The sequence below is a fragment of the Anas acuta genome, chromosome 2 (assembly GCF_963932015.1).
Source record: "Anas acuta chromosome 2, bAnaAcu1.1, whole genome shotgun sequence".
NCBI lineage: Eukaryota > Metazoa > Chordata > Aves > Anseriformes > Anatidae > Anas > Anas acuta.
Window position 1 is genome coordinate 10,378,255 of NC_088980.1, and position 24,074 is coordinate 10,402,328.

The 24,074-nt window shown below is 37.4% G+C and overlaps 1 protein-coding gene across 1 annotated transcript in view; it reads right to left on the bottom strand.

Annotated features, from left to right (window-relative positions):
- NCAPG2 (non-SMC condensin II complex subunit G2) overlaps window positions 1-21,965 on the bottom strand; it is a 45,159-nt gene extending 23,194 nt beyond the window's left edge. The window contains exons 1-12 of the mRNA XM_068673457.1: window positions 21,781-21,965; window positions 21,161-21,255; window positions 17,032-17,223; window positions 15,915-16,029; window positions 15,274-15,431; window positions 14,316-14,450; window positions 9,547-9,641; window positions 8,644-8,713; window positions 8,073-8,159; window positions 4,819-4,914; window positions 1,189-1,314; window positions 559-738 (exon numbers count right to left, since the gene is read on the bottom strand). Of these exons, the coding sequence (XP_068529558.1) occupies window positions 559-738; window positions 1,189-1,314; window positions 4,819-4,914; window positions 8,073-8,159; window positions 8,644-8,713; window positions 9,547-9,641; window positions 14,316-14,450; window positions 15,274-15,431; window positions 15,915-16,029; window positions 17,032-17,223; window positions 21,161-21,235 (1,329 nt within the window). The 5' untranslated portion in view covers window positions 21,236-21,255; window positions 21,781-21,965. The remainder of the gene's footprint in view (window positions 1-558; window positions 739-1,188; window positions 1,315-4,818; window positions 4,915-8,072; window positions 8,160-8,643; window positions 8,714-9,546; window positions 9,642-14,315; window positions 14,451-15,273; window positions 15,432-15,914; window positions 16,030-17,031; window positions 17,224-21,160; window positions 21,256-21,780) is intronic.
- Between the last annotated feature and the right edge of the window lie 2,109 nt (window positions 21,966-24,074).

A 24,074-nucleotide genomic window follows, 5' to 3' on the forward strand; every position in this document is an offset into this window, starting at 1 on the left:
AAACTCTGCTGATTTCAGATTAATAATTAGTCTTTATTTGCTGAGCTCCTTTTGACTCAGCACTTTCTGTTTATTCAGTATAAAGCTCCGCTGTAGTGGAGTAAGTGTGGATTAACACAAAGATAGCTCCAAATTAACAATTAATTGACACATGCACAAAATTTTAAGTGGAAATACAACTTTGGGAGTTTCTCTAGGGATATGTTAAAACTAGTGACGCAGAAATGTACCAGAACCGACCTGCATACTAAGCATAACTTCTAATAGCTAAAACGATGAAGTTACCAGGTCCAAACAACATACAAAGAATATCAGACTAGAAATGCAAAGTGATTGGGATTCATAAAGCCAGTCACCATTCTAGAAAACATTTTGTTTGGTCTTATGTGACTTATAAAAACGTGCGCAGAATTTGCTTGTACTAGGAACTTTATTGCTTCTGTCATTTTGCTTGAATAAGCAGCATCCTTGACTAAAAGTGGCCTATCCTAGAAACCTTTGCTCCAGGTGAAATCTAGAAACGATAATCATGATTTTACATTTAGAAAAAAGACTTACTTTAAAAACAGAGCATCGAACATCAGCAGATGTTACATCACATGCCAGCTCTATAATTATTTTTTTTAAAAGATCAGCAACAATTGGTGGAGGAATCATCTCCCAGTATTTGGATGTTATCTGACTAACTCCAAGTATCCCTGTAGAACGGACAACTGGATAAGGATCTTCTAAGAGATTCTGTAACAAACAAAAGAAAAATGTGAGTACATGCATTATTGCAAATCCGCTGCTATATGACAGATTATTTTTCTTTACTTCTTTTCAGAAATATTTATTAATACAGTACTAAACTTCTATTGAATCCTTATTAAATAAATGTAAAGCACTCTCCACCAATCCTAGGTTAAGTAAGGATCACCATCATTACTTATGCATCTAGTCTTTCAAGAGCATTCTTCATTCACAGGTTAATGAGTAACAACGTCAAATATTTCCTTTTCAGAGTCAAAAATGGTACAACGTTGTCTGTTGTCAACATATTACAGAAAATTAAAATATTAGCCTAATTTTGTATTTTCTGCATCTCAGTATTTCCCTGTGAATACTATCCTAAAATTCCATACATTTTAATTTTATCAATGCTTAATTTTAGTTAGTTTTCAGCATTTCAGCTTAATTAAAACTTACAAAAAGTTCTTCAAATTGTTTCTGTATTTCGTTGTCCATCTCTTCAACATTAAAACTAGGATCACGAATAGGAAAAGCATCAATAAACAAAAATGCTGCATTTGATCGAACTTCTGGGTTTCTAGCCTGTTAGAATGAAGGAAAAAGTATATTTTTGGTAAGTACAGTATTACCAAATTATTAGTATTAAAAAGCATACCCTAGGAAATATGGCTCTCTAAACACTTCTGGCAATCACATATTTCTAATGAAGTAGGCGGAAGAGATTAGCTTTTATATATATGGAAGAAGTTATAGTAACATGATTTTTTTGCACTTTACATTTCTACCCATTCAGTAAATCCCAAGCTAGTAGTACAATAAGCTCTCAAAACATTATCAACTTTAATGATCCTGAAGAGTCATGAGCCCTTCTGCTTTCTGTAACGCTGAATAAATTAAAAGCAGTTAGGATTTCTCTTGGTCACCTGACACACATACTTGGGCATACTTAAAGCTGCTCTTTGGAATACAGGAATCTGCAATTCAAGCAAAGCTTTAACTATTAAGTTTACACAGAGAAAGGTAATTTAATTGAAAAGCTCAAGCCTATTTCTTCAAGAAAACAGCATTCAGAAACTAAGTACCAACAAGCCTAGATGATAACTTATACAATGTAAATATATTCAGTTCTGCATCTATGCACGTAAGTAGTAGGACTGTGTTTTTTGAGTTGCAGTCAGCTCATCAAAATTCTAAAGCAAGCCTCATAACTCTCAGACGTTTTACCATTTGTAACCATTTTCAGGGTGTTACACTACACGTTTTGCTGGCTGTAGAGCCCCAAATGTAAAGAAAAATGAAATAACTGTATATTTAGACAACTGGTGAAAAATAATTGGCCCTGTGGGCTCATAAAGAGTAGTAAACACCAAGCAGTCAAGGAAATGAAGAAAAAGATGAAACTCAGTGCATCTCAGGAAGAAACCTGAAATATAACTACAAGAGAATATTTTATTTATCAAAGACAGTAGTCTTTGATAAAAGCCTGTGCTCACTTCTCTTAGAAGCAAGAGAGAAGGAAAAATTCTGTTCAGATTTTGGGTCCAATTAAAAAAAAAAAAAGCATACATAGAATCTTATGAAACAAGCAAAGTAGGCTTAATCTTTGGAACAAGATACTAGATAGTTCAGGGAACGTCCTGCTATAATTATTCAATTTTCTTCCTCCCTTGTCATAAGAATATTCAGACAAAAGGCAGGGATGAGAAAAAAAAAAGTATAACCATGTAATATTTAGAACTAAAGAAGTTAATGCCACGTAAAACCAGGAAATCACAATTACTTTATTTATAATTTATTTTCTATTTCTCTTCTGAATTGATCCTCATTGGGGGTGCAGAGGGAGTTGTCTCATCTCCAGGTAGAAAAAAAAGAAAAAAGCCAACAAAGTTTTAAAAGGCCAACAAAATTAAGAGCAATTCTAAATTTAATACTGTCCAAGTAAAGTCCATCTATACATTATTTAGTTAAGGATTTGTGCTTTACTTGATTTTATCATGGATAATATAAACAGGCTAAAAGTGGAAAGATGATAAATCTTAATAAAGTCCTATAAAGATGCAGAAAATCTTTCAACTACAAGCTTGTCTGTATTGAGGGTTTCTGGTGAGGAACAAGTTAGTATGTGAATTAAGGGTGAAATAGTTCTTTACCCTAATATTTCATATGAAACTGAACTTAAACCCTCCTTTTTTTTAAAAAAAAAAAAAAAAAAAAAAAAAAAAAAAGCTAGATATTGTCTACCATGACCATTCCAAAAAGTAAGTTTTGATAAACTACATCACACTGAATTCCATTAAGCTCATTTTAATTCTGAACTGGGTATCCACATTTTAAATTCCTTCCTTCAATTAATTGGAATTTATCCCTAATGTCCTTGCATATTCAAGTTCTTAATAGAAAAAATGCCTTCAATTTAATAGTGTAGATCCTGGGTAGAACCTAGGACTATTTTATGTCACAGTGACTCTTCAACTTAAGAGGAGCCTTCAGTTATTCAAGTGATTTTTTTTTTTAAATCTTTACGTCTATGCCCGTACTACTTTGAAGAACTGACAGAATCTTTTTAAGCAGCATTTTCATTTTTTGTTCAGTTTGTTTTCAGAGCTTTCTTGTGAGTTTCATCTGATGTTACAACTCCTGAAATTCACTTCCCATTATTTAAAACAGTATTTTTCACCAGTTAGTTAGTTTTAAAGTGTATGATGATAAAAAAAAAAATTAAAAACACCCCTTTAAAGAAATCACTTTCTTGAACAGCTTGACTTCCTGGAGGAACAGTTCTTGATTTTTTGAGTTTGTTACAAAATAGCTTGATCACTACTTATCTCACAATAAACATACACTTTCTAGTTAAAGAACAACCAACCACTGCACAACTGTTTCTGCTATCTTAGCACGTAAGGATTACTTTTCATAATAAACATGTGAATACAAATGAAGAAGTTACATAAGGGTTTATATTACAAAAAGGTATATTAAGATTAAGGTTGCATAAAGGCTATAAATGCGTGTAAATAAAAGCCACAAAGTAAGCTTGTCCTAAGTATCTGCAAAACAAACAATTAGGAAAAACAGAAATATGTATAACAAACATCCATTCTCAGTTTAAAGGCTTAGAGAGGAATACAAGTAGTTTCAAAATGAACAGCTCTAGAACACTTATTGTTACAACTGAAGTTCTTTTTGCAAGAAGGAGTGGTAAAGAGGCCCCTTTATGAGTTCTTTCTTTTATATAACCAGTGTTCCAGAACAAGATTTGTTCCTCACTATATTAAATTAGGGGTTTATACACTGGCTAAAATAGGAGCATCAAACTGGTTATCTAAAATTAAACTGACATTTCAAGCTTGGGAGAGGAATCCACACTGCTAGGAACAACTATAAGCTTCCAGTCTAAGTTCTGTATCTTAAAGCACTGGTGTTTCTGAGTCACAGCAATGGTTCTCTAAAAATGGTAAATACTTCGGCAGCACTATGAGAAATATTAGCTATACAAAAGCAAGACAGAGGCCTAACCAAAAATCAACACCCAAATTTTGATGTTCAGTCACATAATATTTCCTTTCACCTATCACAAGTACGGTATTGAATCATCTGGAATGCAGAATCTTTCCTTGTACTGAATCATTACATGATTCATATAATTGCTGTATTCAATTTTTGAAGATCCTCCCTGTACCTTTTTGAAGTCTATGTTCACAATAGTTGGACTATTTTGCCATATTAAAGCAAATTCTCTATGACCTACTTGATACGTCTGTTAACTTCTCAGTTAAAAGTTCTTTATTCCTTACATAGAAGCTGTCAATGTAAAACACAACAGGGAAAAAAATAACGACAAAAAAAGACAAACAAACTAAAAAGCCTTTGTTCTAGTGATGGAACCATTAGTAGTATGAAAATTATGTATGTGTGTATATATATATATATATACACACACATATAACATTAATATATATTATATATATATATATATATATAAAATATATACACACACACGTATAATATTAAAAAAAGACACATGGGAGGGATCCAAAACTTGATAGCTGGAGAAAGGTAGCCTTATATTCTGAAAAGGATAATTACCCTCAGTGCTCTCCAAAGAATAGGTTGGTACAATCGATAGAGCATTTCTTCAACTCCTTGGCGAACTTTACTTTGTTTATGAAAGTAACTCAGCATCTGACAAAAACAAAAAGACCACAAATATTTTGTACACTGCTATATACATTTAAGAAAGGGAGTGTGCAGTGGTGAGGAGTTACCTCATCGTTTACTTAAGACCAATGAATTTTCCATACTAAGTAAGGGACATGATATAACTAGACACATCAACTGACCCTATATTTTATTAGTCACAAAAATCATAAAAAAATGAATCTAGTAAACACCATTATTTATTGATTCAATAAGCCTGTATAGAGATCTACACATAAGAATGGCAAGCATGGCTACAGAGTCAACTTTGCTGCAACCTTTTTTTTTATTAAAGTAAAAAACTTGTAATTTGTTTAAACTAACTGGCAGAAATACGTTGCAACAATGTAATTATCAACTGCAAATAAACAAACCCATTTCTATGTTAAGAAATGCTATTTGTTAAATAGAATTATCCAAATAAAAATCTACAGATGTAATAAACATATAGGCACTGATGAAAATCAAGAAGTACCACAGTGCTTAGTTACCTAAACCGCTACTATACCTAAACTATGCAGGCAAAGAAGTAAAGTAGCAGACCAGGGAAAAAGGACATCATGTAGTTTGGTATGTTTGTATGATATGCATACACTGGGCGTTTTGAAAAGAAGGCCCTTTCAGTGTCAAGCCTGACTAATTCAGGTAATCCCAACTACAGCTAGACTGGGAAGTCTGTGAATCGGTTTTACAGAAACAATGCTATAGTGGAAGAATACTTTTTCCTGACTTTCAGATGAATTTAAGTAAAGACATGATGTTATTTACAAGAGGCTACGTGACTATAATTTGTATTCAAGAAAGACTAATCTAATCATGCCAGAATTAATGGCAAATCACTACTGTATTGCAATAGATTTCATTAGGAGAACAGCGAACGTCAGGTATTTGACAGACTTTTTATAATCAGAAATTTAAATTCATGATGGAGGGTTGGACCTGTTGCCCCCCCCCTTTTTGTTTTTTTTGTAAATCTACTGTTCTTTCAATAACGTAGCCTAAACATTGTTCAAGCAAATAACTGTATTTTGTTGGTGCTATTATTTGTTACAGGAACTACTGTACTCTAACGGGATCATTTTAAATTAAATTCTTGCATACTGAAAAAGAATGGGCATCATTACAAATTTATTCCAAGACTCATGACCACCCCTACAATTCAAGGCATTTATTTACATCACCGTCCTCTTTCCAGATCATATGCTTCTCTGATTCTCAATAAAATGAAACACCCTGTCAAAATCCTACTCCATCAAAATTCTAACCTTGAACTTTGTAAAACCTGTTTGTTTAATACCATACATTCCCAATATAGCTTTTGACATGACTTTATTTTCATATTCTTGGAAAAATCTGGAACTTATACTAGAAAATGAAAAACTATTTTCACTGCATCAACATTGCAAAAGAAGCAATTCTGGGCAGAGCTGTGTAGCCATGACTAAACACGGTAGGGAAACAGGACTTCCCCCTGCTCGTATGTGGATTTGGTGTTACCACTGAACATTGATAACCTTAGATAAAAGTAAGCATTCTGGCTTAAGTTCCTAAAAAATACTCACTGAGCTCCTACTCACCAACAGACTATGAAGTTGCTGAATGGTCACTCATTCTCTGTTGTTATTTTTAAATAATAATCTCTGTTATTTATATATATAGTTACATATATATAAAATAGTCTGTTGTTTCTGTAATGTTTTAGTTTAGATCAAAAGCAAAAAACAAATACAGTGATTCTGAGCACTGTATTCCAAGTAGTGGCTAATAATAAAAACGTGAAGTTTAAAAAAAAAAAAAAAAGCACGTTCTGTAAATAATTTTGAAACAAGAGCATCAACAAGTCAAATTCATGGAAGGTATAGTCACAGCTTACTGTGAATGAAAGACCTTACACAGTCTGTAAAACTGTTTAAAACAGTTTTTGCTCTCAAATTATTAGGCATTTCATTTCCCTGGGGGCAACCAAAACTGGTTACGCTTGCTGGACCACATACTTAGTCCCTTTTTGCCTTTTTACACAACATCACTAGCATAATGCTAACCAACAGTAGGGGAAAAAAACTGTGGCACACAGACTTGTATGTTTTCTTGATACAATGCTACCAATAGTTGGTAACAGATACGTTAGTTAACGCCTACACTTCTGTGCCTTAACAGCTGAACATGTCTTGTAATGATAAAACATCGGATGCTTATGCTAGCTTGCTATATTTACCTGAAATACATTGGGTCAGAGGACAAGGGAACCCACTAGATATGAGATAGGATAAATATACTGGTATATCAAGCTGTTTACTGCACATACTGTACACTCTAGCTTCTACATATTTGGGGGAAAGCACAGGAAGTGAGAAGGTATAGATCAGATATGAGTGCCTTGTCTTTAAAAGCTACTTATTCAACTTTCACAGGGAAATCTGTTGCCAAACTATAAGCAAATTCCTCTTAAAATTTGTTCTAATAATATTCTGAAAGACAGATACTACTTTTCAGGTAAGTACTGTGGGTTGACCCAGTCTCCAGCTAAGCACTACACAACTGCCCACTCACTCCCCTCCTGGTGCAATGAGGAAAAGAACAAACGTAAGAACACTTGTGGGTCGAGATAAAGACAGTTTAATAAGTGAATGAAAGAGGGATTCAGAAAAGAAAAAAAGTGATGCCAATGCGATCACTCACTTTCCACTACCAGACCAATGCCCTGCCAGTCTCCAAGCAATGGCTACTACCTCCTCAAAATCCCCCTTCCCTCAGTTCTTATTGCTGAGCACGGCACTACAGGGAATGTAATAGACCTCTGGTCAATTTGGGTCAGCTGTGTCCCCTTCCAACTTCTTGCTCACCCTCAGCCTACTTGCTAGGGAGACAGAGTTGGGAAAAAAGACAGCCTGGACAGCATGCAAGCACTGCTCAGCAACAGCTAAAACTTGGGTGTGTGTTCACTGTTTTAGAACAACCAAACCACAGCATCATATGTGGCTGTGCATATGTGGCTGTTCATAGCTATGGCTGCTATGAACAAAATTATTTCCATCCCAGACAGATCCGGTACAGTATTTCAGTAGGAAATGGAAAATTTCTACTTTATGCTTATGATCTGAGTTTGATGCTACTAGATCATGTCATGCTTTACAGGATCTTACCTCTCTAACTTTAGAATGAACAGAAGAGCTCCTGGGAAGATGAATTCCATGATGCATGAAATCCTGAATACAATTATGTTCAAGTATCTACAGTAAAAACACATACATGCTACTGTTAACACACAAGAAAACAGTAATAAGCAGTGGAGTGGAAATTTGACTGGGGCTTTGCTGTGGTGCTGTAATTACACTTTTGATCATTCCCATGGAAATCTACAAAAACTTGGTAAATATTTAAGATATCAAATATGTAGCCCAGCACACACTGAGTAAATGCTTCAGTAACTCAGGTAACTCCTGCATTTACAAAAAAAAATACATTAACGTGCACAGTTGTATAAAACAACATTTCAGCAGCAGAATTAAAGAAGCTTAAGTACAACCAAGCCAATCACAGTGGCCAAACATTCATAGCATGACTTGCTTATTCCTTGGCAATGTAGAAGAGGCCATTTCCTTATGGAAAGTACTCCTCAAGGCTTGCTTAGGAACCTTTCCTAGGTTGAAAATTCATATAATCTCCCCATGTTAAAATAGAGTTATCCAAACAAAATTTCAAGCACAGTAATACCTTTAAAGCTTCTCCTGACACCTTCTTCCATGCTCTGAAGTAAACTTCTGAAATGTATTCCATTAAGGACCTGCATTAACATATGGGAAACACTGTCAAACAAGCATCCTACGTACACCTCATAAAAGTAATAACAAAGTTTTTGCTTAGTACCATTACTATTCTTAATTCTGTGAATGAACATTACTTTTAGAGGAAGTAAATATCTTGAAAGTCTACACTGATAATTACAGAAAAACAAAGTTAATTGTCAATTAACGAACTCAAACACTCATAAAAAAATTGCTTACAGTAGGAAAGTCAAAATTCAGCACAGATAATTTAATCTCTTAATGAATGCCTTAACTTGTTTACAAATGCATACACAAATTATTTTAACTGAAAGCATTAGAAAACCTCTGATTTTAATTCAAAGAATAACCTATGTAACATTTCTCTGAATAATCAAAGGAAAAAAATCCATGCTTTTCACCCATCAATCAAGTTCTCAGGCTATGATCCTACAAGTTATTTCTTATTTAGACCATCTCTCGTTAGAATCTTACCATACTAAATCAGAGGTTGTTAACAGGAAAAATAACAACATCTTGCAGAAGCAGGAACAGACCTGCAGTTCTCTAACACCAACTTTGCAAGTAATGCAGTGCATTTTAAGTAAAAATCATTTGCTTTAGCTATTGCTAAAAAAGCACTTTGCTACACCTATAATTGTATATACAGGCATGTACAAAGCGACAATTAAATGAAATTGTTGAAACAATACGGTACTTATATTCAGCAGATTTGAAGGTCTCTGGATGCTGATATATTTTTTAATCAACATACTAGGTTTTTTAGCTTGAGACAAAAAAAATTTTAGCCAAGCTCCTAAAGATCATTAAGAACTGTAGCTGTGATGCATACCTTGGAAAAAACTGTAATTGGTTTTTAACAGTTCCATGTATCATTTTAATGAAGTTGACATTCCAGCTGAACAAAAAGCTCAAGAATCTTCTTCCCTGTTGGTAGAGGGAGAGGGAGTAAAAACAAAAAAGTAAACAAAGCAATACAAAATGGAATTCAGACCCTAGAGGAACACCCAGTTTAAGAGCCACTTCAGCAGTAAATATAGATTCTTAATTTTTAAACCTAGTTCAAGTATTGCTGTTACTCTGCTGGATTGTGTATCTGCCTGTCTTCTTTTCCAGTGTCCAATCTGTTCTGGACTGACTTCAGCTAGTATTCTATAATGATAAGGGACTGTGCAGCTCAGGACCCTCACATCAAGGGTCATCAGAGCTCTGTCAAGTGCAGCATCATTTTGGGATGACACTGTACTGCTGGTGAAGCTACAGCTAAAATAACACGACTCTTCCAGCATTAGATGCAGAAATAATTTTGAACAAAAGCACAGAACAGCTGGGCCACTGAGGAAAATAAATGCTGTGATTAGCGAGGACAATTCCTTTCATATTGTCTCATTGAAGGTAATATTGCCAGCCTCCCGGAGATGCCTTAATTCGTAAAAGCAGAATAATTTTTTTTTTTCTGAATTAGGTTTTCTTTCCTTTTAGCAAATTAGAAGTAGTAACAACAACTTTACTAAATAAGAAAACATTTTGCAAGAAAAGGGAGTGGAAGGTTGTGGAGATAGGAAATAAAATCTTGCTCTTCTGGACTCAGCAAGAGCTGCCAATGGAGCTAGAACCTCATAGTATATCTGTACAGGCAGCCTAGCTCTGTGCCATCCTGGAGTGAAAGTACCCAGCTTCTGAGACTCTGAGAAGTCTGATCATACATAAGAGCAAGTCAGACAATTGCAAAGGTCCTTTGTACTTTTCTAGACAAAATAAAGCAGGAACACTCATAAGATGAAGTAACAAAGCTCAAAGACTCTTCCACTCAGAGCATAACTAACAGTTATGTCGAGACCAATGAGAAAACAGAGGCTTGAACAAGGCTGATAATGCCAGGCACCTACAACATTATAGATTAAAGACAGAGGGAAGGAAGTATATAGGCAGAAACTGCTTTAGTGGAAATGATGAGTTAAATGCCTGCAAGTCAAGAAGTAAATACAGACGATCATTAAAATCAAGACCTAAAAAGCTAAATACAGTGTCATGATTCTTGTTGACAAGTCTGATAGAATCCTTTCTGTTGTCAAACGAGATGCTACCAAGAATGAAAAACACCAGATAAAAATAAAAAGAGCCACTCATCTCCAGCTTTGGTGGTCTAACACATATACTGGAGTCCCAGTGGTACACTCTCCCATCAACATCCTTGTCAAACTGAAAAGTCAAGGGAGTCATGACCTACAGCTCCTACCTCAACAAGGCAAAGGTTAGGCCATATTCAAACTCTTCTCAAAAGATAAAGAAAAGGCACCTTTGAACCTCCTGAAGCAAGGAAAGCATCCAATAGAAATTTGTATTCAACTCTGTCCAATTCCTTTTTCCTTTGATCTCAACAGATTGACCCTGATCATGAGAACAATAGCGAATGACTCTAATCAAACCTGCCACTTGTGATCAACGGATCTGAATTGATTAGCGCCATCAGCATCCTCGGTATCCTGAGAGGTAAACCAGTGGTAGGCGATAAGACTGTGAACTTGCCATCTTTGGGGTTAGCCCATCAACATGGTGCAGAGCAACTCATACTGCTGTGCTTGCAGCCATAATATACTTTGTGACTTTGGCACTTGCATTTACACACACGTGGCTAGCAATGAAGACAAGAGAACAGGCCTACCTTTAAAACAAAGTAATAGATGCTATGCAGGGCTCTCCAGTTGATTGGAAATCTCACCTGAACAAGAACGGCTTCATAAATTGCACAGAGATAAATTCAGAGGCTCACTCCAGTAATGCAGTCTTAAAATAAGCCTTCAAGAAATATTACTTCGCGGTGAAAAGCACGGTCATGGAAGGCAGAAAAACTAAACTCCCTGATCTTGCAATGAAGCATAAATGTGCAATTCTGTATCAGTCTAGTCTGGTCTAAAAGTCAGGATACCATATTCCTGGCCCTCCCATTCTCTTCATCTTTGCATATGATAAACCACTCAAAGCAATTTATCTAGCTGACAATCTTCCTAGGAAGAAAACTGATCAGCTACCTCTTTGAATGAACTCATCACATAGCTGCATGAGCATTCATGCTGCAGAGAGGAAAATAGGAATGCTAGCCCATGGTAACACGGGATCATTGCAACTGGAATTACATCTCATTAAGCTGCGATGGAGTTATACCCATAGATGCACACTCCAAAAAGAACGAGGAATACTTATGTTATGAACTGTAGAACAAGCCTGCAAGTGATAAATCTTTAAGGGAACATGAGCCCTGATAGGCAATTCAGACATCATGCTGATATTAGCTACCACTATTAGCATTTTAGACACAGAAGTTAAGAAAAAGGTACGGCAGAGATGCTGAGGGTGTGTTAGATGTGTTGCTACAAGAAACCTATCATTAGCAAAGTGACCAGACAGGACGACTAGTGAATATGCATGAGCTGGGGTGGCACTAAAACCGTACTCAGGATGCAAAATCCCGAAACAGAAGGATTTGCAACTGAAGCACAGTAGTTTCACAGCAACATTAAAATGTTTTTTGTACTGTGAATTTCAAGACACTAAATCTTCTGTCTGCAGAGCTACAGAAAACCCAGTCACTGTTCTAAAACTATATAGGCAGTTCACATATCGTAATTGAGCTGCAGCTGACAAACTGAGACATCTAAATTTGGATGTTTAAGTCTCCAGAATATTAATTGCCTGAAGAGCGATTCAGGTGATCGGTTGTCAAGTAACTGCTTTATGAAGATGAAATGTTCTGTTGACTCCATTGACTGGGGCAGTTTGGTACTGCCTAAATACAAAACAATTTTAAACATTCAGGTGGTTTTCCAGAAAGCAGAGATCTATGACAGATGTTTTACATGACAGCCCCACATGGATGTCTGAAAGAACTTAGGTCATTTAATGTAGCATTGGTTGTTTACTTATGCTTAAACAATTAAATCCTTCCCAGGACTTGAAGTGATTTGGCTCCCACATAGATGCCTAAATTGGTTGCAGACACAATTTAACTGAACTCTATCTCAGAGTCTTCCAGGATGGGTTTTGCTTCCCCTTGTATTGTGGACTAGAAAGTAGGTTCCTCAAGCATGGAAAGCGACCTGCGAGGCATATAGAGGAATAAGAATTAGCTTTCTACCAAAGTAAGACTCCCATTAGACTGATCACTGAAGAAATTGCAAAGGTGAAATAAGTGATGGCAAAATACTGCACTGACCAGAAAAGGCTCCTGGGATGATTAAAAAAATAAAAAAGCTTCCCTGAATGTAGCAACACTTAACCACAGCACTAAGGCTGGTTAGACATTTTCCAAATGGAAGATGAGGACAGAAAAAAAAAAAAAAAAAAAAAAAAACAGAAAAACCTGTCCTGCAGTAGCATTTTCAGAAGATGACACATGCATTACTCTGCACATGTTTGAACTTTAGGTCAGAACATGAAGTCCTCTGGGCAAATAGACACAAGTAGTGTACCCCAGAGCATCAACTGGATGGATGGTCACACTCAAAGAGTTGCAGTCAATGGCTCAATGTCCAGGTGGAGATCAGTAACAGTGGTGTTCCTCAAGGGTCAGTACTGGGACTGGCGCTGCTTAACATCTTTGTTGGTGACAGGGACAGGGGGAGTGAGTGCACCCTCAGCAAGTTTGCTGATGACACCAAGCTGTGTGGTGCGGTTGACAAAGAGTTGACAAAGGTTTAGATTACATATAAGGACAAAATTCTTCACTCAGAGGGTGGTGAGGCACAGGTTGCCCAGAGAAGCTGTGGCTGCCCCATCCCTGGAGGTGTTCAAGGTCAGGCTGGATGGGGCTTTCAGCAACCTGATCTAGTGGGTAGCATCCCTGCCTATGGCAGGGGTGTGAAATTAGATCATCTGTAAGATCCCTTCCAACCCAAACTGCTCTACAATACTGGAATAACACTGTTTAACATATTCATTAGTGACATAAAAGTACATGCTCAGCAATTTTGCAGGTGATTCAAAACCACAAAGCACTGTGGTAAAACAACCAGCTAGCACACCAGATTGAGTGTGTTCTTAGTGGTATTCAGTGACAGGATAAGATGCAAAAGGCACAAGATGAAATACAGGAAATTATTTTAAATAGGTTTTTGTTAATACTGTAACAAGTTGCCAGAGAGACTATAAGGTCTCCATCCTTGAAGATGTTCAGAAATGCAACTGGATATGACCCTAAGCAACCTTCTTGAGCTGACTGCCTTGAGCAGGGGTATTACACAAGATGATCTCCGGGGTGCTGTCCAACCTCAAACTCAGTAAATCTGTAATTAATGCTTAGCAACATTACTTACTTAGGACAAGTCAGAAGAAAAATTAGGAAGAGCAAATGATATTTCACCTCCCTCCTGCATTAAACTTTTGAAAAACAAAATAAACCACTCCAAAATCAAAAACATTTGATTTTCAATAATCAAAAGCATTCCTATTCGGAGACAGAAAAAATAGCAAGAAGTCTGATAACAGCCCCAGCATCGTTGACTGTATGTCAGAACTTATCAGTCAAAAGGCTTAATGCAAAACTGTTAAGAGTAATAAAAGCCCACTGACAGAAGAAAAGCAAAGAACAAAAAATTTGCTTACCTCTTCTTTTTTAATGTGTCTTACACTCATAAAGCACTCAAGTAACAAGTCCTTGACTTCATTACTGTCCTCTGAATCATAATCAAAGTACAATAGCGTCTGATGTAGATTCCAGAGACGAACTACATCTGCACCCTGACAGAGGAAAAAAAAAAAAAACATGTTATAGTGATATACCTTTAATGTGAAGAATTATTTAAAGAATTTAAAATGATGAATTTGAAATTCACTGTTACAGATAGAAGGTTTTCAGACTGCAAAATTATGAACATTAATTGATTTTCACCACTATAATTGGGAAAAGATTTCAAAAATGTGTAACTGCAGAAATACTGACTTCCAGCAATGGAAGACATGCTCAAATACAGAAAGCTGGTATTTCATGCAAAACAGATGCAAACTGCATCATTCTACTTCTAAATCTTTAAACGATGAAAGCAGTTAACAGGGAAAAACAAAGGGAAGGAACAAGTAAGGGAGATACTTATTGGGTTAGTGCAAAAGACATGAAAAAAAAATCAGTCCATCAATTGAGAAATAAGCTAGAAATAATATTTGTAGACAAATAAAGAGGAACAGAAAAGGACGCTTTCCACTTAAGAAGTCTCTTATGAGTCACTGAGCATACTACTTAAAACCTGAATTAAAAAACAGCCAATTGCTACTCAAACCTTTGTCACTGGCCTTTACAAATGAGTGAAGAAAAATAAATGGTTGTAAAACAAACTGTTCTCTTGTAAAACTGATGCCAAAAAAATCTTTAAAGTTCATTCCAGGGAAAGTAATGTGGTTTATGCAAGCAAGCCCAAAAAGACAACTTGTAACAAATATGGTATCATAGGTTTCATTAACTGGGAAGCACTAAGACAGTGAAAATAAATTGAAAGAAGTGTATTGTGGAGAGATTCTTCCTGAGAATATTCACTAATAATTTAAAATTCAATATATCTTCACATACCGTAGCAGCTTTATTCAGGCTTTTTCTTAGCAACATAATAAATACAGTTTTCCCTAGCTGCTCCTTCCCTTCCAGTCCTTTTTCCCACCACATTTCACACATATGTTGGATGGCACCCTGTAGGTTTTTTTCAGATTCAGGTAATGCAGGAAGAATACCTACAACAGGAATAAAGTAATTATTTATTGCAATGAATGATATTATCCATGTAAAATGCTAGTCTCTTAGTACACTAAGTGTATCTCTCAGTCTATACCAGCTGTTGTCACATTTACACGTCTTAACAGCTTATTCTTACTGTGGGTATTTAGGCAGCTTTGTTAATTTTAAGGTTTTGGCCGAGTTTTTGGATCAGTAGCAGTAGAATCTCATTTTGCCTTCAAAATTCTATAAGCCACAGAATAAGTAAAGTTGGTTGAACAGATGGGGGGAAGGAAAACTATTTAAGTTCCAAGTTTTAGGTTGTGTAACTGATTTTTAATGCTCCCTTAAGTTTGTTTCATAAATTAGAACTTACATCAGTAGCAGCTCTGTCCTTGAAATTTCTTTTCCATAGACCACTCAGGTCAAACAAAAAGCCTAGTACACCCATCTGCTAAAAGCCAGTGTAATGATGTACAGTATAACAGACAAGTACGCACCATTCAATATGAAAGCACATTCTAAAAGAACTTTGTAGTTTACAGTTTCATCCACTACGGGTATGGAAGCAGTAACGACAGCTGTCACTCCTTGGATCACAGCTACAGTTTGTTTCTGAAAGAAAGCAATGTCGAGGAAACAATTCTGTGGTTTATTTATATTCAGAAGAAAATTATGACAAGAAATCAACCTTAGCAACAGAGAGCAAAGCCGAGTTGCTATTAAGCTTCTATTTTGAACAAAGAGTATACTGGCACCTAAAGTCTATCAAGAAGAGGCAAAGCACAGTTTTTAAAGTACATCCTTTACAAAAAATTTTAGAAAAGCTTTCAGGTCTAGCCAGTCGGTAACTTTCTGACTGTATATATTTATCCACTCCTCCATAAAAAAAACTTCATCTGCAACAAAACAACTCAGACAGACACCCATTCCAGAGCTAGAAAGGGTCTTGTGTAAATGCAAGATTTCCTGATTCCTTTAAATCCAGGGTAAATGTGTCTACTTGTAGGTGAGGTCTCTGCACAAATGATGATTTCCTACAAGCCTCTAGGTCTCCCAAATTATTTCCACACTGAACTTCTTTTTTTCCTTCCAAAATTAAATAAACCTTTCCCAACAGTATTCTAGAGAGTTCATGAACTGCAGTGCAGAAGCAGTAAATGAGGGTCAGAGTTAGGATAATTCTGTATAAACCAAATATAATCTGGGGGAGGAGCACTGAAAGCTAGATTTCACAGTCTTAATTCAATAAACTGACATATTAAAACAGGTAGTGATTTTTTATAGTATATGCCAGATATTTAAGGCACATCGGAGATCAGCATTTGTTTACTGAAATAAAACATACAAAACAACCACTCAAGTTTTGACCAAACCATGACCCATCTTTTATAATCAAAATCATCAGCAGATATAATCTCTTATAGTGTAGTCCAATCATAACTTCAGCTTAATCCATGCACAGTAATTAAAAGGTCTGTTATGAACATGGTAAGGAGATGTCTGGAAGTGACTTTGATAACCTTTCCATGTTTCGAGATGCTATGAAAATATTCCATTTTATTTCCCAAGGGAATATGAAATAGCTATCATATTGCTGTTTTACAATATTGTTACCATTTCTGGAACTATGTCAACATCCATGCAATCATTATTTTCATCATCTCCAGTCATCTGCCATGTTTCCACAGGTTTCTCCACCAGGGTCTCTTTCAATAGGTGTGTCAGCTTCTCCCATAGTACTTCTTTTTGTTTTCTTGGCAATTCTTGAAGTAGTTCATTCAAGTCGAAAGGTTCGAGCGTATTTTTCTGTGGTCAGAAGATATCACAATTCCACATCAGTGTTGAAGCTTATTTTTCATTATTTCATTTCCTAAAATTAACACCTTTCTTGACATAAAGGATTACTTCCCATTCCTTCGCAGTTACAGAGACAAAAAGCCTTCCATAAGATTTATTTCTTTAAAAATAGCACGTGAAATTTCTGCTGCTTAACTTTATCATGATACAAGGGTGGCTTTTTAAAGACTTTAGTCCTTAGCTCTTCATAGCAACATTACTAAGCATAAATCATCCCTCTGCAACACCAATTCTGTCTCTCATGTTCCAAACACTTCTTTCCTAATGAAGACAACTCCATATCCTCAGGTAAGAAGCTAACAACCACATGAAATTACATTCACTGATCACATCTTTGCTATCTTAAATATAGTTTGATGACAGCTGTTGAAAGGAAAACCTCATGCAAGGACTTGAAACGTAAGAGTCAGGAGGGCAGCACTACAGATTTTGGAGCACAAACTGCATAAAGCAGTGCTGTGCATACTGCACTATTTTAAATCCCCTCTATCAAAAGTAACATCAACCCTACAGTTCCCAGCCTCTTAAGCTCTACTGAACGGGAAGCCATGATTAGTAAGAGACAAGTCTGGAATTTAGTCAGTTGAGTCAGTGGTCACCATATCAAACTCTCTTCTTTAGCCTTGTAGATCCATTCAGAGGGTGGGAGGGAGTTTTTCTGAGATACAGGACTCTTTGGACTTACTTAAATGATGTACTTAATTACTTTAAGGATGTTTTACATGGAAAAATCCATTTTACTAGGAGACTGATCTGAATGATTTCAGTGAAAGAAACTGGAAGAATCCACCTTAGAGATGCAAAGAGCTTGTTAGCATGAAAAAAGGGTGGGCAGCCTGCTAGGAAAGGGAACACGCAGAGAAAAGGCAAGAAGGAAAAACAGACTAGAAAAATAAGCAGACACAGCCAAAAGGAAGTACTGGTAATTTTTGAAATGTAATTTGCAATACTGAAGTGAAGGTTTATAGGATTAAGAATGCTTTGGAGAAAAGAGGCAAAATGGCCATGATCCAGTAATAAAAATATTTTTAGTTTGCAGATGCATTAAAAAAGAAGATTCAGAAAGAAAAATGTTGAAGGTAAAAAGAAAAATTGGAAATAATGAAAGAAGCAGCAGTGAGTATTAGAAGGTTCCCAGAAGGCCATGAGAAAAAAGATCCTTTTACATATTTATAGCAGAATTTCTATTCTATTCTACAGTTGGAAACAAATACAATAAACCAAAGGCTGCACAGGGAGTTCTTCAGCCCTCCACTTCAAACAAACCCAGAAGACAGGATATTAAGATTGTACCGTTTTGAACAAAAAGAACAGATCCATAATAAGACTAGAGCTTTCTGATCTTTCTCTGGGATGATATGATAGAATTATTACAAAACCTTTGAGGGAAAAGGATGCCATTGTATGCTAGTCATATCTGTGATTCATGCTCTCCTCTCTAAGAAATACTGTGCTTTCTTGAATTGGAACAGGACTTAGTGGAGAAATTTAACAGCGCCTGATAACGACTTTGATAAATAGCACCATAATATAGAATAGCAATCTTCTAAAAACAAAGAAGTGTGAAAAGTTCAAAGGAAATCACAAAGGGAAAGTATCAAAACCCTGGCTTTGAAAGCTTTGAATGAAACAAAGCAATGAGAAGATGGAAAAGGAAAATTAAAGCAGGAGAGGGGAGAAATGAGAGACATTTGAAGAAGTAGCAACGCTAAGAACAGAACGTGAAAAAAACCTTTAAAAGGTAAATTCTGAGGCTACAGCACTAAATAGATAGAAAAAGCAAAGCATAATATAACATGAAAACTATAAAAAGCATGCCATACACATACACTTCCAAAGGACAGAATATACTACCACAGCCTCCTTCAGAAAATCAGTCAAGAATTTCTCAACAAAGATCCTAAAGTGAGGGTCCTCATCCTAAGATAAGATGTGGTTAAACACCCTTCATCACCAAAGGTTTGGAAGGAAAATGAACAGTGTAACCCAGGTCTCTTTAACAATCAAAAAGTAATCTGGAAAGTCAAATTTCCTTACGCTATGAAATCACGAAGACAGTTTTAACCAATCTACTCACTACAGCTGCTGATACACAGTTTCCAGAAATACTGGCAAGAGTTAGGCTGATGGGAGTGGAACTGCAGTCTAGAAACAAAAAGGATACAGACTAGTAAATTGTGGCAAAGAAATAAGCCAACCAGGAACTTCTATAAAATAAGAAAGGGTTGGCCCTCCTTTGGTAAAGGCATCAAGTTTCATAAAGACATGCAGCTGAAATCTCTTGCAAGATAACTCCTATGCATTAGTGATGAAAAACCTAAGGATGAAATAATACATTTTTAAATCTAAAAAGATGAAGATATATTAAGATAGATCAGTGGATGAGATGAAGGTGGCAGAAACAAGATCACCAAAGTCAACAAAAACAAAACCTTGGAAGTACTGTATGTTATCCTACATGGAACAGTTTCTTAATAAAGTGTTTAGATTTGGGAAAAAATGGGAAGGAGATTTCAAATGATGGCAATCTGTCATATTGCTGTCATCTATAATTACACACAAGAGTGCAAATAAAAAAACAGCAAATTACTTAGAAAAATAGGTTCAGTGATGTTTGGGAAACAAACAAGCCTAGGCTCATTACATGGTACATGACCTCTACTATAGAAATGAGAGATTTAATATCTAGGCTATATTAGTATATTCGTTGCATCTCTATGTACACAGAGATGAATTGATCAACTTACTCTATCCTGATACAGGTAACATTAACAAAATACTGATTAGATTGGCAAAAACCCAAACCAAGTGACATCAATTGAAACGGAATAGTCTTACTAATAAAATAACACAGATCTTTTTTAACATCTAAATTAGGATGATAAAAGGTAGGTAGCTAGGTACAGATGCTGAGAAAATGAAGACAAGAAAAACAGAATAAGAAAAAGATTCCCAGCTTAAAAAAATAAAAAATAAAAAAGTAGAGACATTATATGACAAGATCCTCAAAGGTGTGAAACTAAAATTAATTCTTAAAAACAAAAACATCCCACATCTCTAGCTTTCAATATAGCAAAGCAGAACTAACCTGAAGACACCCTCTTTGTAATACCTGGTTTATAATAAAAGAATAGAAAGGCTGCTACAGAGAAAGCTTAAGAAACTAACCTGACAATACCATTTACTAAGGCTAGCAGAAGATGATTAGGAGAAACAGGTTGTCTTCACAGCAGATCGAAGCTTAGCAGCAAACACCACAATGCAATTTTTTAAGTGAAATATCATATAAAAGAAGTGACGCTGAACTTTTAATTAGTGAATTTCAGTGTATTTGTTTTCTTCTTCCTCATGCTTCTCTCCACGTTGCATTTACAGCCAGCAATCGCTCACATCTCTAAGACGTTCAATGGTAGCAAGAACTACCAAGTACGATTACACATGGACTAAAGAACAAGTATACAACCTAAACTATCAGATGAATGAATAAGCACTAGCGAAGCATTCCTCTGCTGTGTTTGTGTATTAGCTCATATTCCTTACACAGCAAGACAGTGACACTTTCCAGTGACACTTTCAAAGGTTAACTTTTTTTTTTTTTTTTTTTTTTAGTATTACCATAGTATAAATCATTATCTTAAAAATGCAAACTGCACATGGAACAACCAACTCTTAGGAATATCAACTGGGCTGTCACAGCGAAATTTCAGATTCCACACCTTTTTATATGTTCCATTAAGTGTCATAGGAAGTTCTTTCCTATGACAATTATTCTTGCACCTTTGCAGATACCAGAAAAATAGTTTCTGTCCCCATGCCACAAAAACCTGTGCACTGACAGCAGACTTTAGATCTTATTAGTCAGGTATGTGTACCATGGCTGACTTACGGGAGTCTGAGTAAAACGCAAGAAGTCTTCAATCGACTCTTTAGACACAACTTGCAAAAACTCTTCACGTTTCATTGTGGTCTTGTTTCACCTTGCTTTATAAAGAAAAGAAAAAGAAACATATGAAGTTAGAGAAAAGTATTATGTCTCAAAACATAATTACTTATGGTCTCAGTGAATGGTACATAAGCATATATTTATGTACAGCTTTATCTACGTGGTTGTGAGCAAAATATGTCCCCCGAGATCATTACAATTACCAAAATCAATATTTAGATTTGTAACTGTACTAGGCTGCCTTACCTGTATGTGTTAATTCACTTTAGATTGACTGAGAAAGCGTGAAAAGCAGATTTAGAAGAATGTTTTGGTTGACACTTCCACTTTTTAACAAGGACAGCGTTCCCACCACGAGCATTGCTAAGCAGGGCATCTACATGGCCGAAACTCCAGCCGGCAACGTCCACCCGCCCGAAGAGCTCTGACGGGCACCAAACCACCACAACTTTCTCCCCTTTTCCCTTGTCAAGCGACGACCCCGGGAGACGGGCTGGCACCAGGGACTCCACCTCCTCCCCTCAGCGCTCCCCCTGCTCCTGACAGCCCCGCTTCGCCCTTACCGGTTCCGCTGTCCCACGCAGGGCAGGTTGTGGGGCCAGAGGGGCAGGGGATGGGGGACACGGGGCCGGGGGACACCGGGCACGGCCCCGCTCACGCTGAGGCGCCGCCGGGCCGGGCCCCGCCGCGCGCGCTCCGCTGCCGGGTTCGAATCGTCCCGCGGCGGCCGTTGGGCGCGGGCGGGCGGGCGGTGCCGAGCTCGCGTCTCGCGAGAGCAGCGCCGCTTCCTTCTCCCCCTCACGCCCGTCAGGGCGGGCTGAGAGTCTGCGCTGCCATGGCGGGCAGGGGCACTGCCCTGTTGTGGAAGGGGGGTTGTGTGTGTGAAATCCAGGAGATTAAAGCAAAAAGAGAAACGAAATATGCGTGTTTGGCTTCTTTCTCGTTCCTGGGTGGGGTTTTGGAGGCTGAGGAATGTGGCGGCGGGGCTGGGGTCATGGTGGGATCAGGGGAGGTGGGGAGATGAGCTGGGTTACACAGTCCTGCTAATGGACGCGGCTGGACAGCCCAATATAGGCTACTCTGCTCTGTTTTAAACTTGGCTACGCAGAAATGGTGCTATACTGTTTTCACCTTACAATAAATGCTCACTTGTCTTGAGACCTGCTGTTTAATATCTTTATCAATGATATAGACAGTGGGATCGAGTGCACCCTCAGCAAGTTTGCAGATGACACCAAGTTAAGTGGTGCAGTTGATACACCAGAAGGAAGGGATGCCATCCAGAAGGAGCTGGACAAGCCAGAAAAGTGGGCCTGTGTGAACCTAATGAGGTTCAAGACATCTAAATGCAAGGTGCTGCACCTGGGTCAGGGCAATCCCAGACATGAGCAAAGACTGGGAGAAGAACTCATTGAGCAGCCCTGAAGAGAAGGTCTTAGGGGGTGCTGCTGAACAAAAAGCTCAACATGAGCCAGCAGTCTGTGCTTGCCAACTGCATCCTGGGCTGCATTGACAGAGGGATGGCCAGCAGGGGAGGGAGGTGATTGTCCCCCTCTGCTCTGCCCTTGTGAGGCCCCACTTGGTGTGCTGCGTCCAGGTTTGGGGCCCCTCAGCACAAGAAGGATGTGGGGCTGTGGAGCGGGTCCAGAGGAGGGCCACAAAGTTTATCAAGGGGCTGGAGCACTTCTATAAAGAGATGTTAGAGCTGGGGGTGTTCAGCCTGGAGAAGGGTCTGGGGTGACCTCATTGCAGTTTTTCAATACTTAATGGGGTGATATAAAAAAGTTGGAGAGCAACTTTTTGCTCAATCAGGTAATGACAGAACAAGAGGGAATGGTTTTAAACTAGAAGAGGCAAGATTTAGATTAGAGGTTAGGAGGAAATTCTTCACTCAGAGGGTGGTGAGGCACTGGCACAGGCTGCCCAGAGAAGCTGTGGATGCCCCATCCCTGGAGGTGTCTAAGACCAGGTTGGATGGCCCCTGAGCATCCAGTGGGTGGGATCCCTGCCCATGGCAGGGGGTTGGAACTAGATGATCCTTAAGATCCCTTCCAATCTCAGCCAATCTATGATTCTATGAGCTCATCCAGTCAATTACTGTCCAGCCAATTACCTGGAAGGGGCAAATGGAGTAAATCTACATACAGAAGACACTTCTGTCTTCCTGTAGCTCTTAAGTCTTGATGACTTCAGACTGGGACAGTACACATTGAGTTAAGTTCATGTATAAGAAACAGCCTAAATACAAAATGGAGCCTAAGTAAGAAACGTGCCCAAGAAACAGCATGTCTTCATCCATGGATCTCTGGTAACACAGATATAGTGTTCTTGCAAAAAAAAAAAAATTCTGTCAACACACAAAGCCTGCAACAGCCAGCTGATTACTTTGGTGACTTTTTCCCCCAAGAATGTTCCTGTTGCTAGTGTTGACAGCTACACATTTAATCTCAGTCACGGCAAACAATACATGCATTACATATTCTTCATCCAAAATGATGAAGACCTAACCAAGCTGCTTGCCACAGGAAACTGTGTAGGCTAGATGATATTTACACTTTGATAACTTTTTTTTTTTTTATAGTGAGCAGAAATAGTTGGACTCAATTTCTTGAATTAAACATAAGCAGGTTTCAAATTTTGTAAAATTCCCTGTTCCATTTGCTTGAGCTCCTCTACAAACCAAGAAGAGTCAATATGTCTTGTTAAGGGCTTAACTTCTATCTTTCAATTTTGCATTTGCAGTAGCATAACACTTCTCAATATTTTTCAGTGTTGTTAGCTGTTCGGAGGAGATGCTTGCCTGAAATTGTTTACTTTCTGTCTGACAGTAGTACAGCATATGCTGCTTTTCTTCACA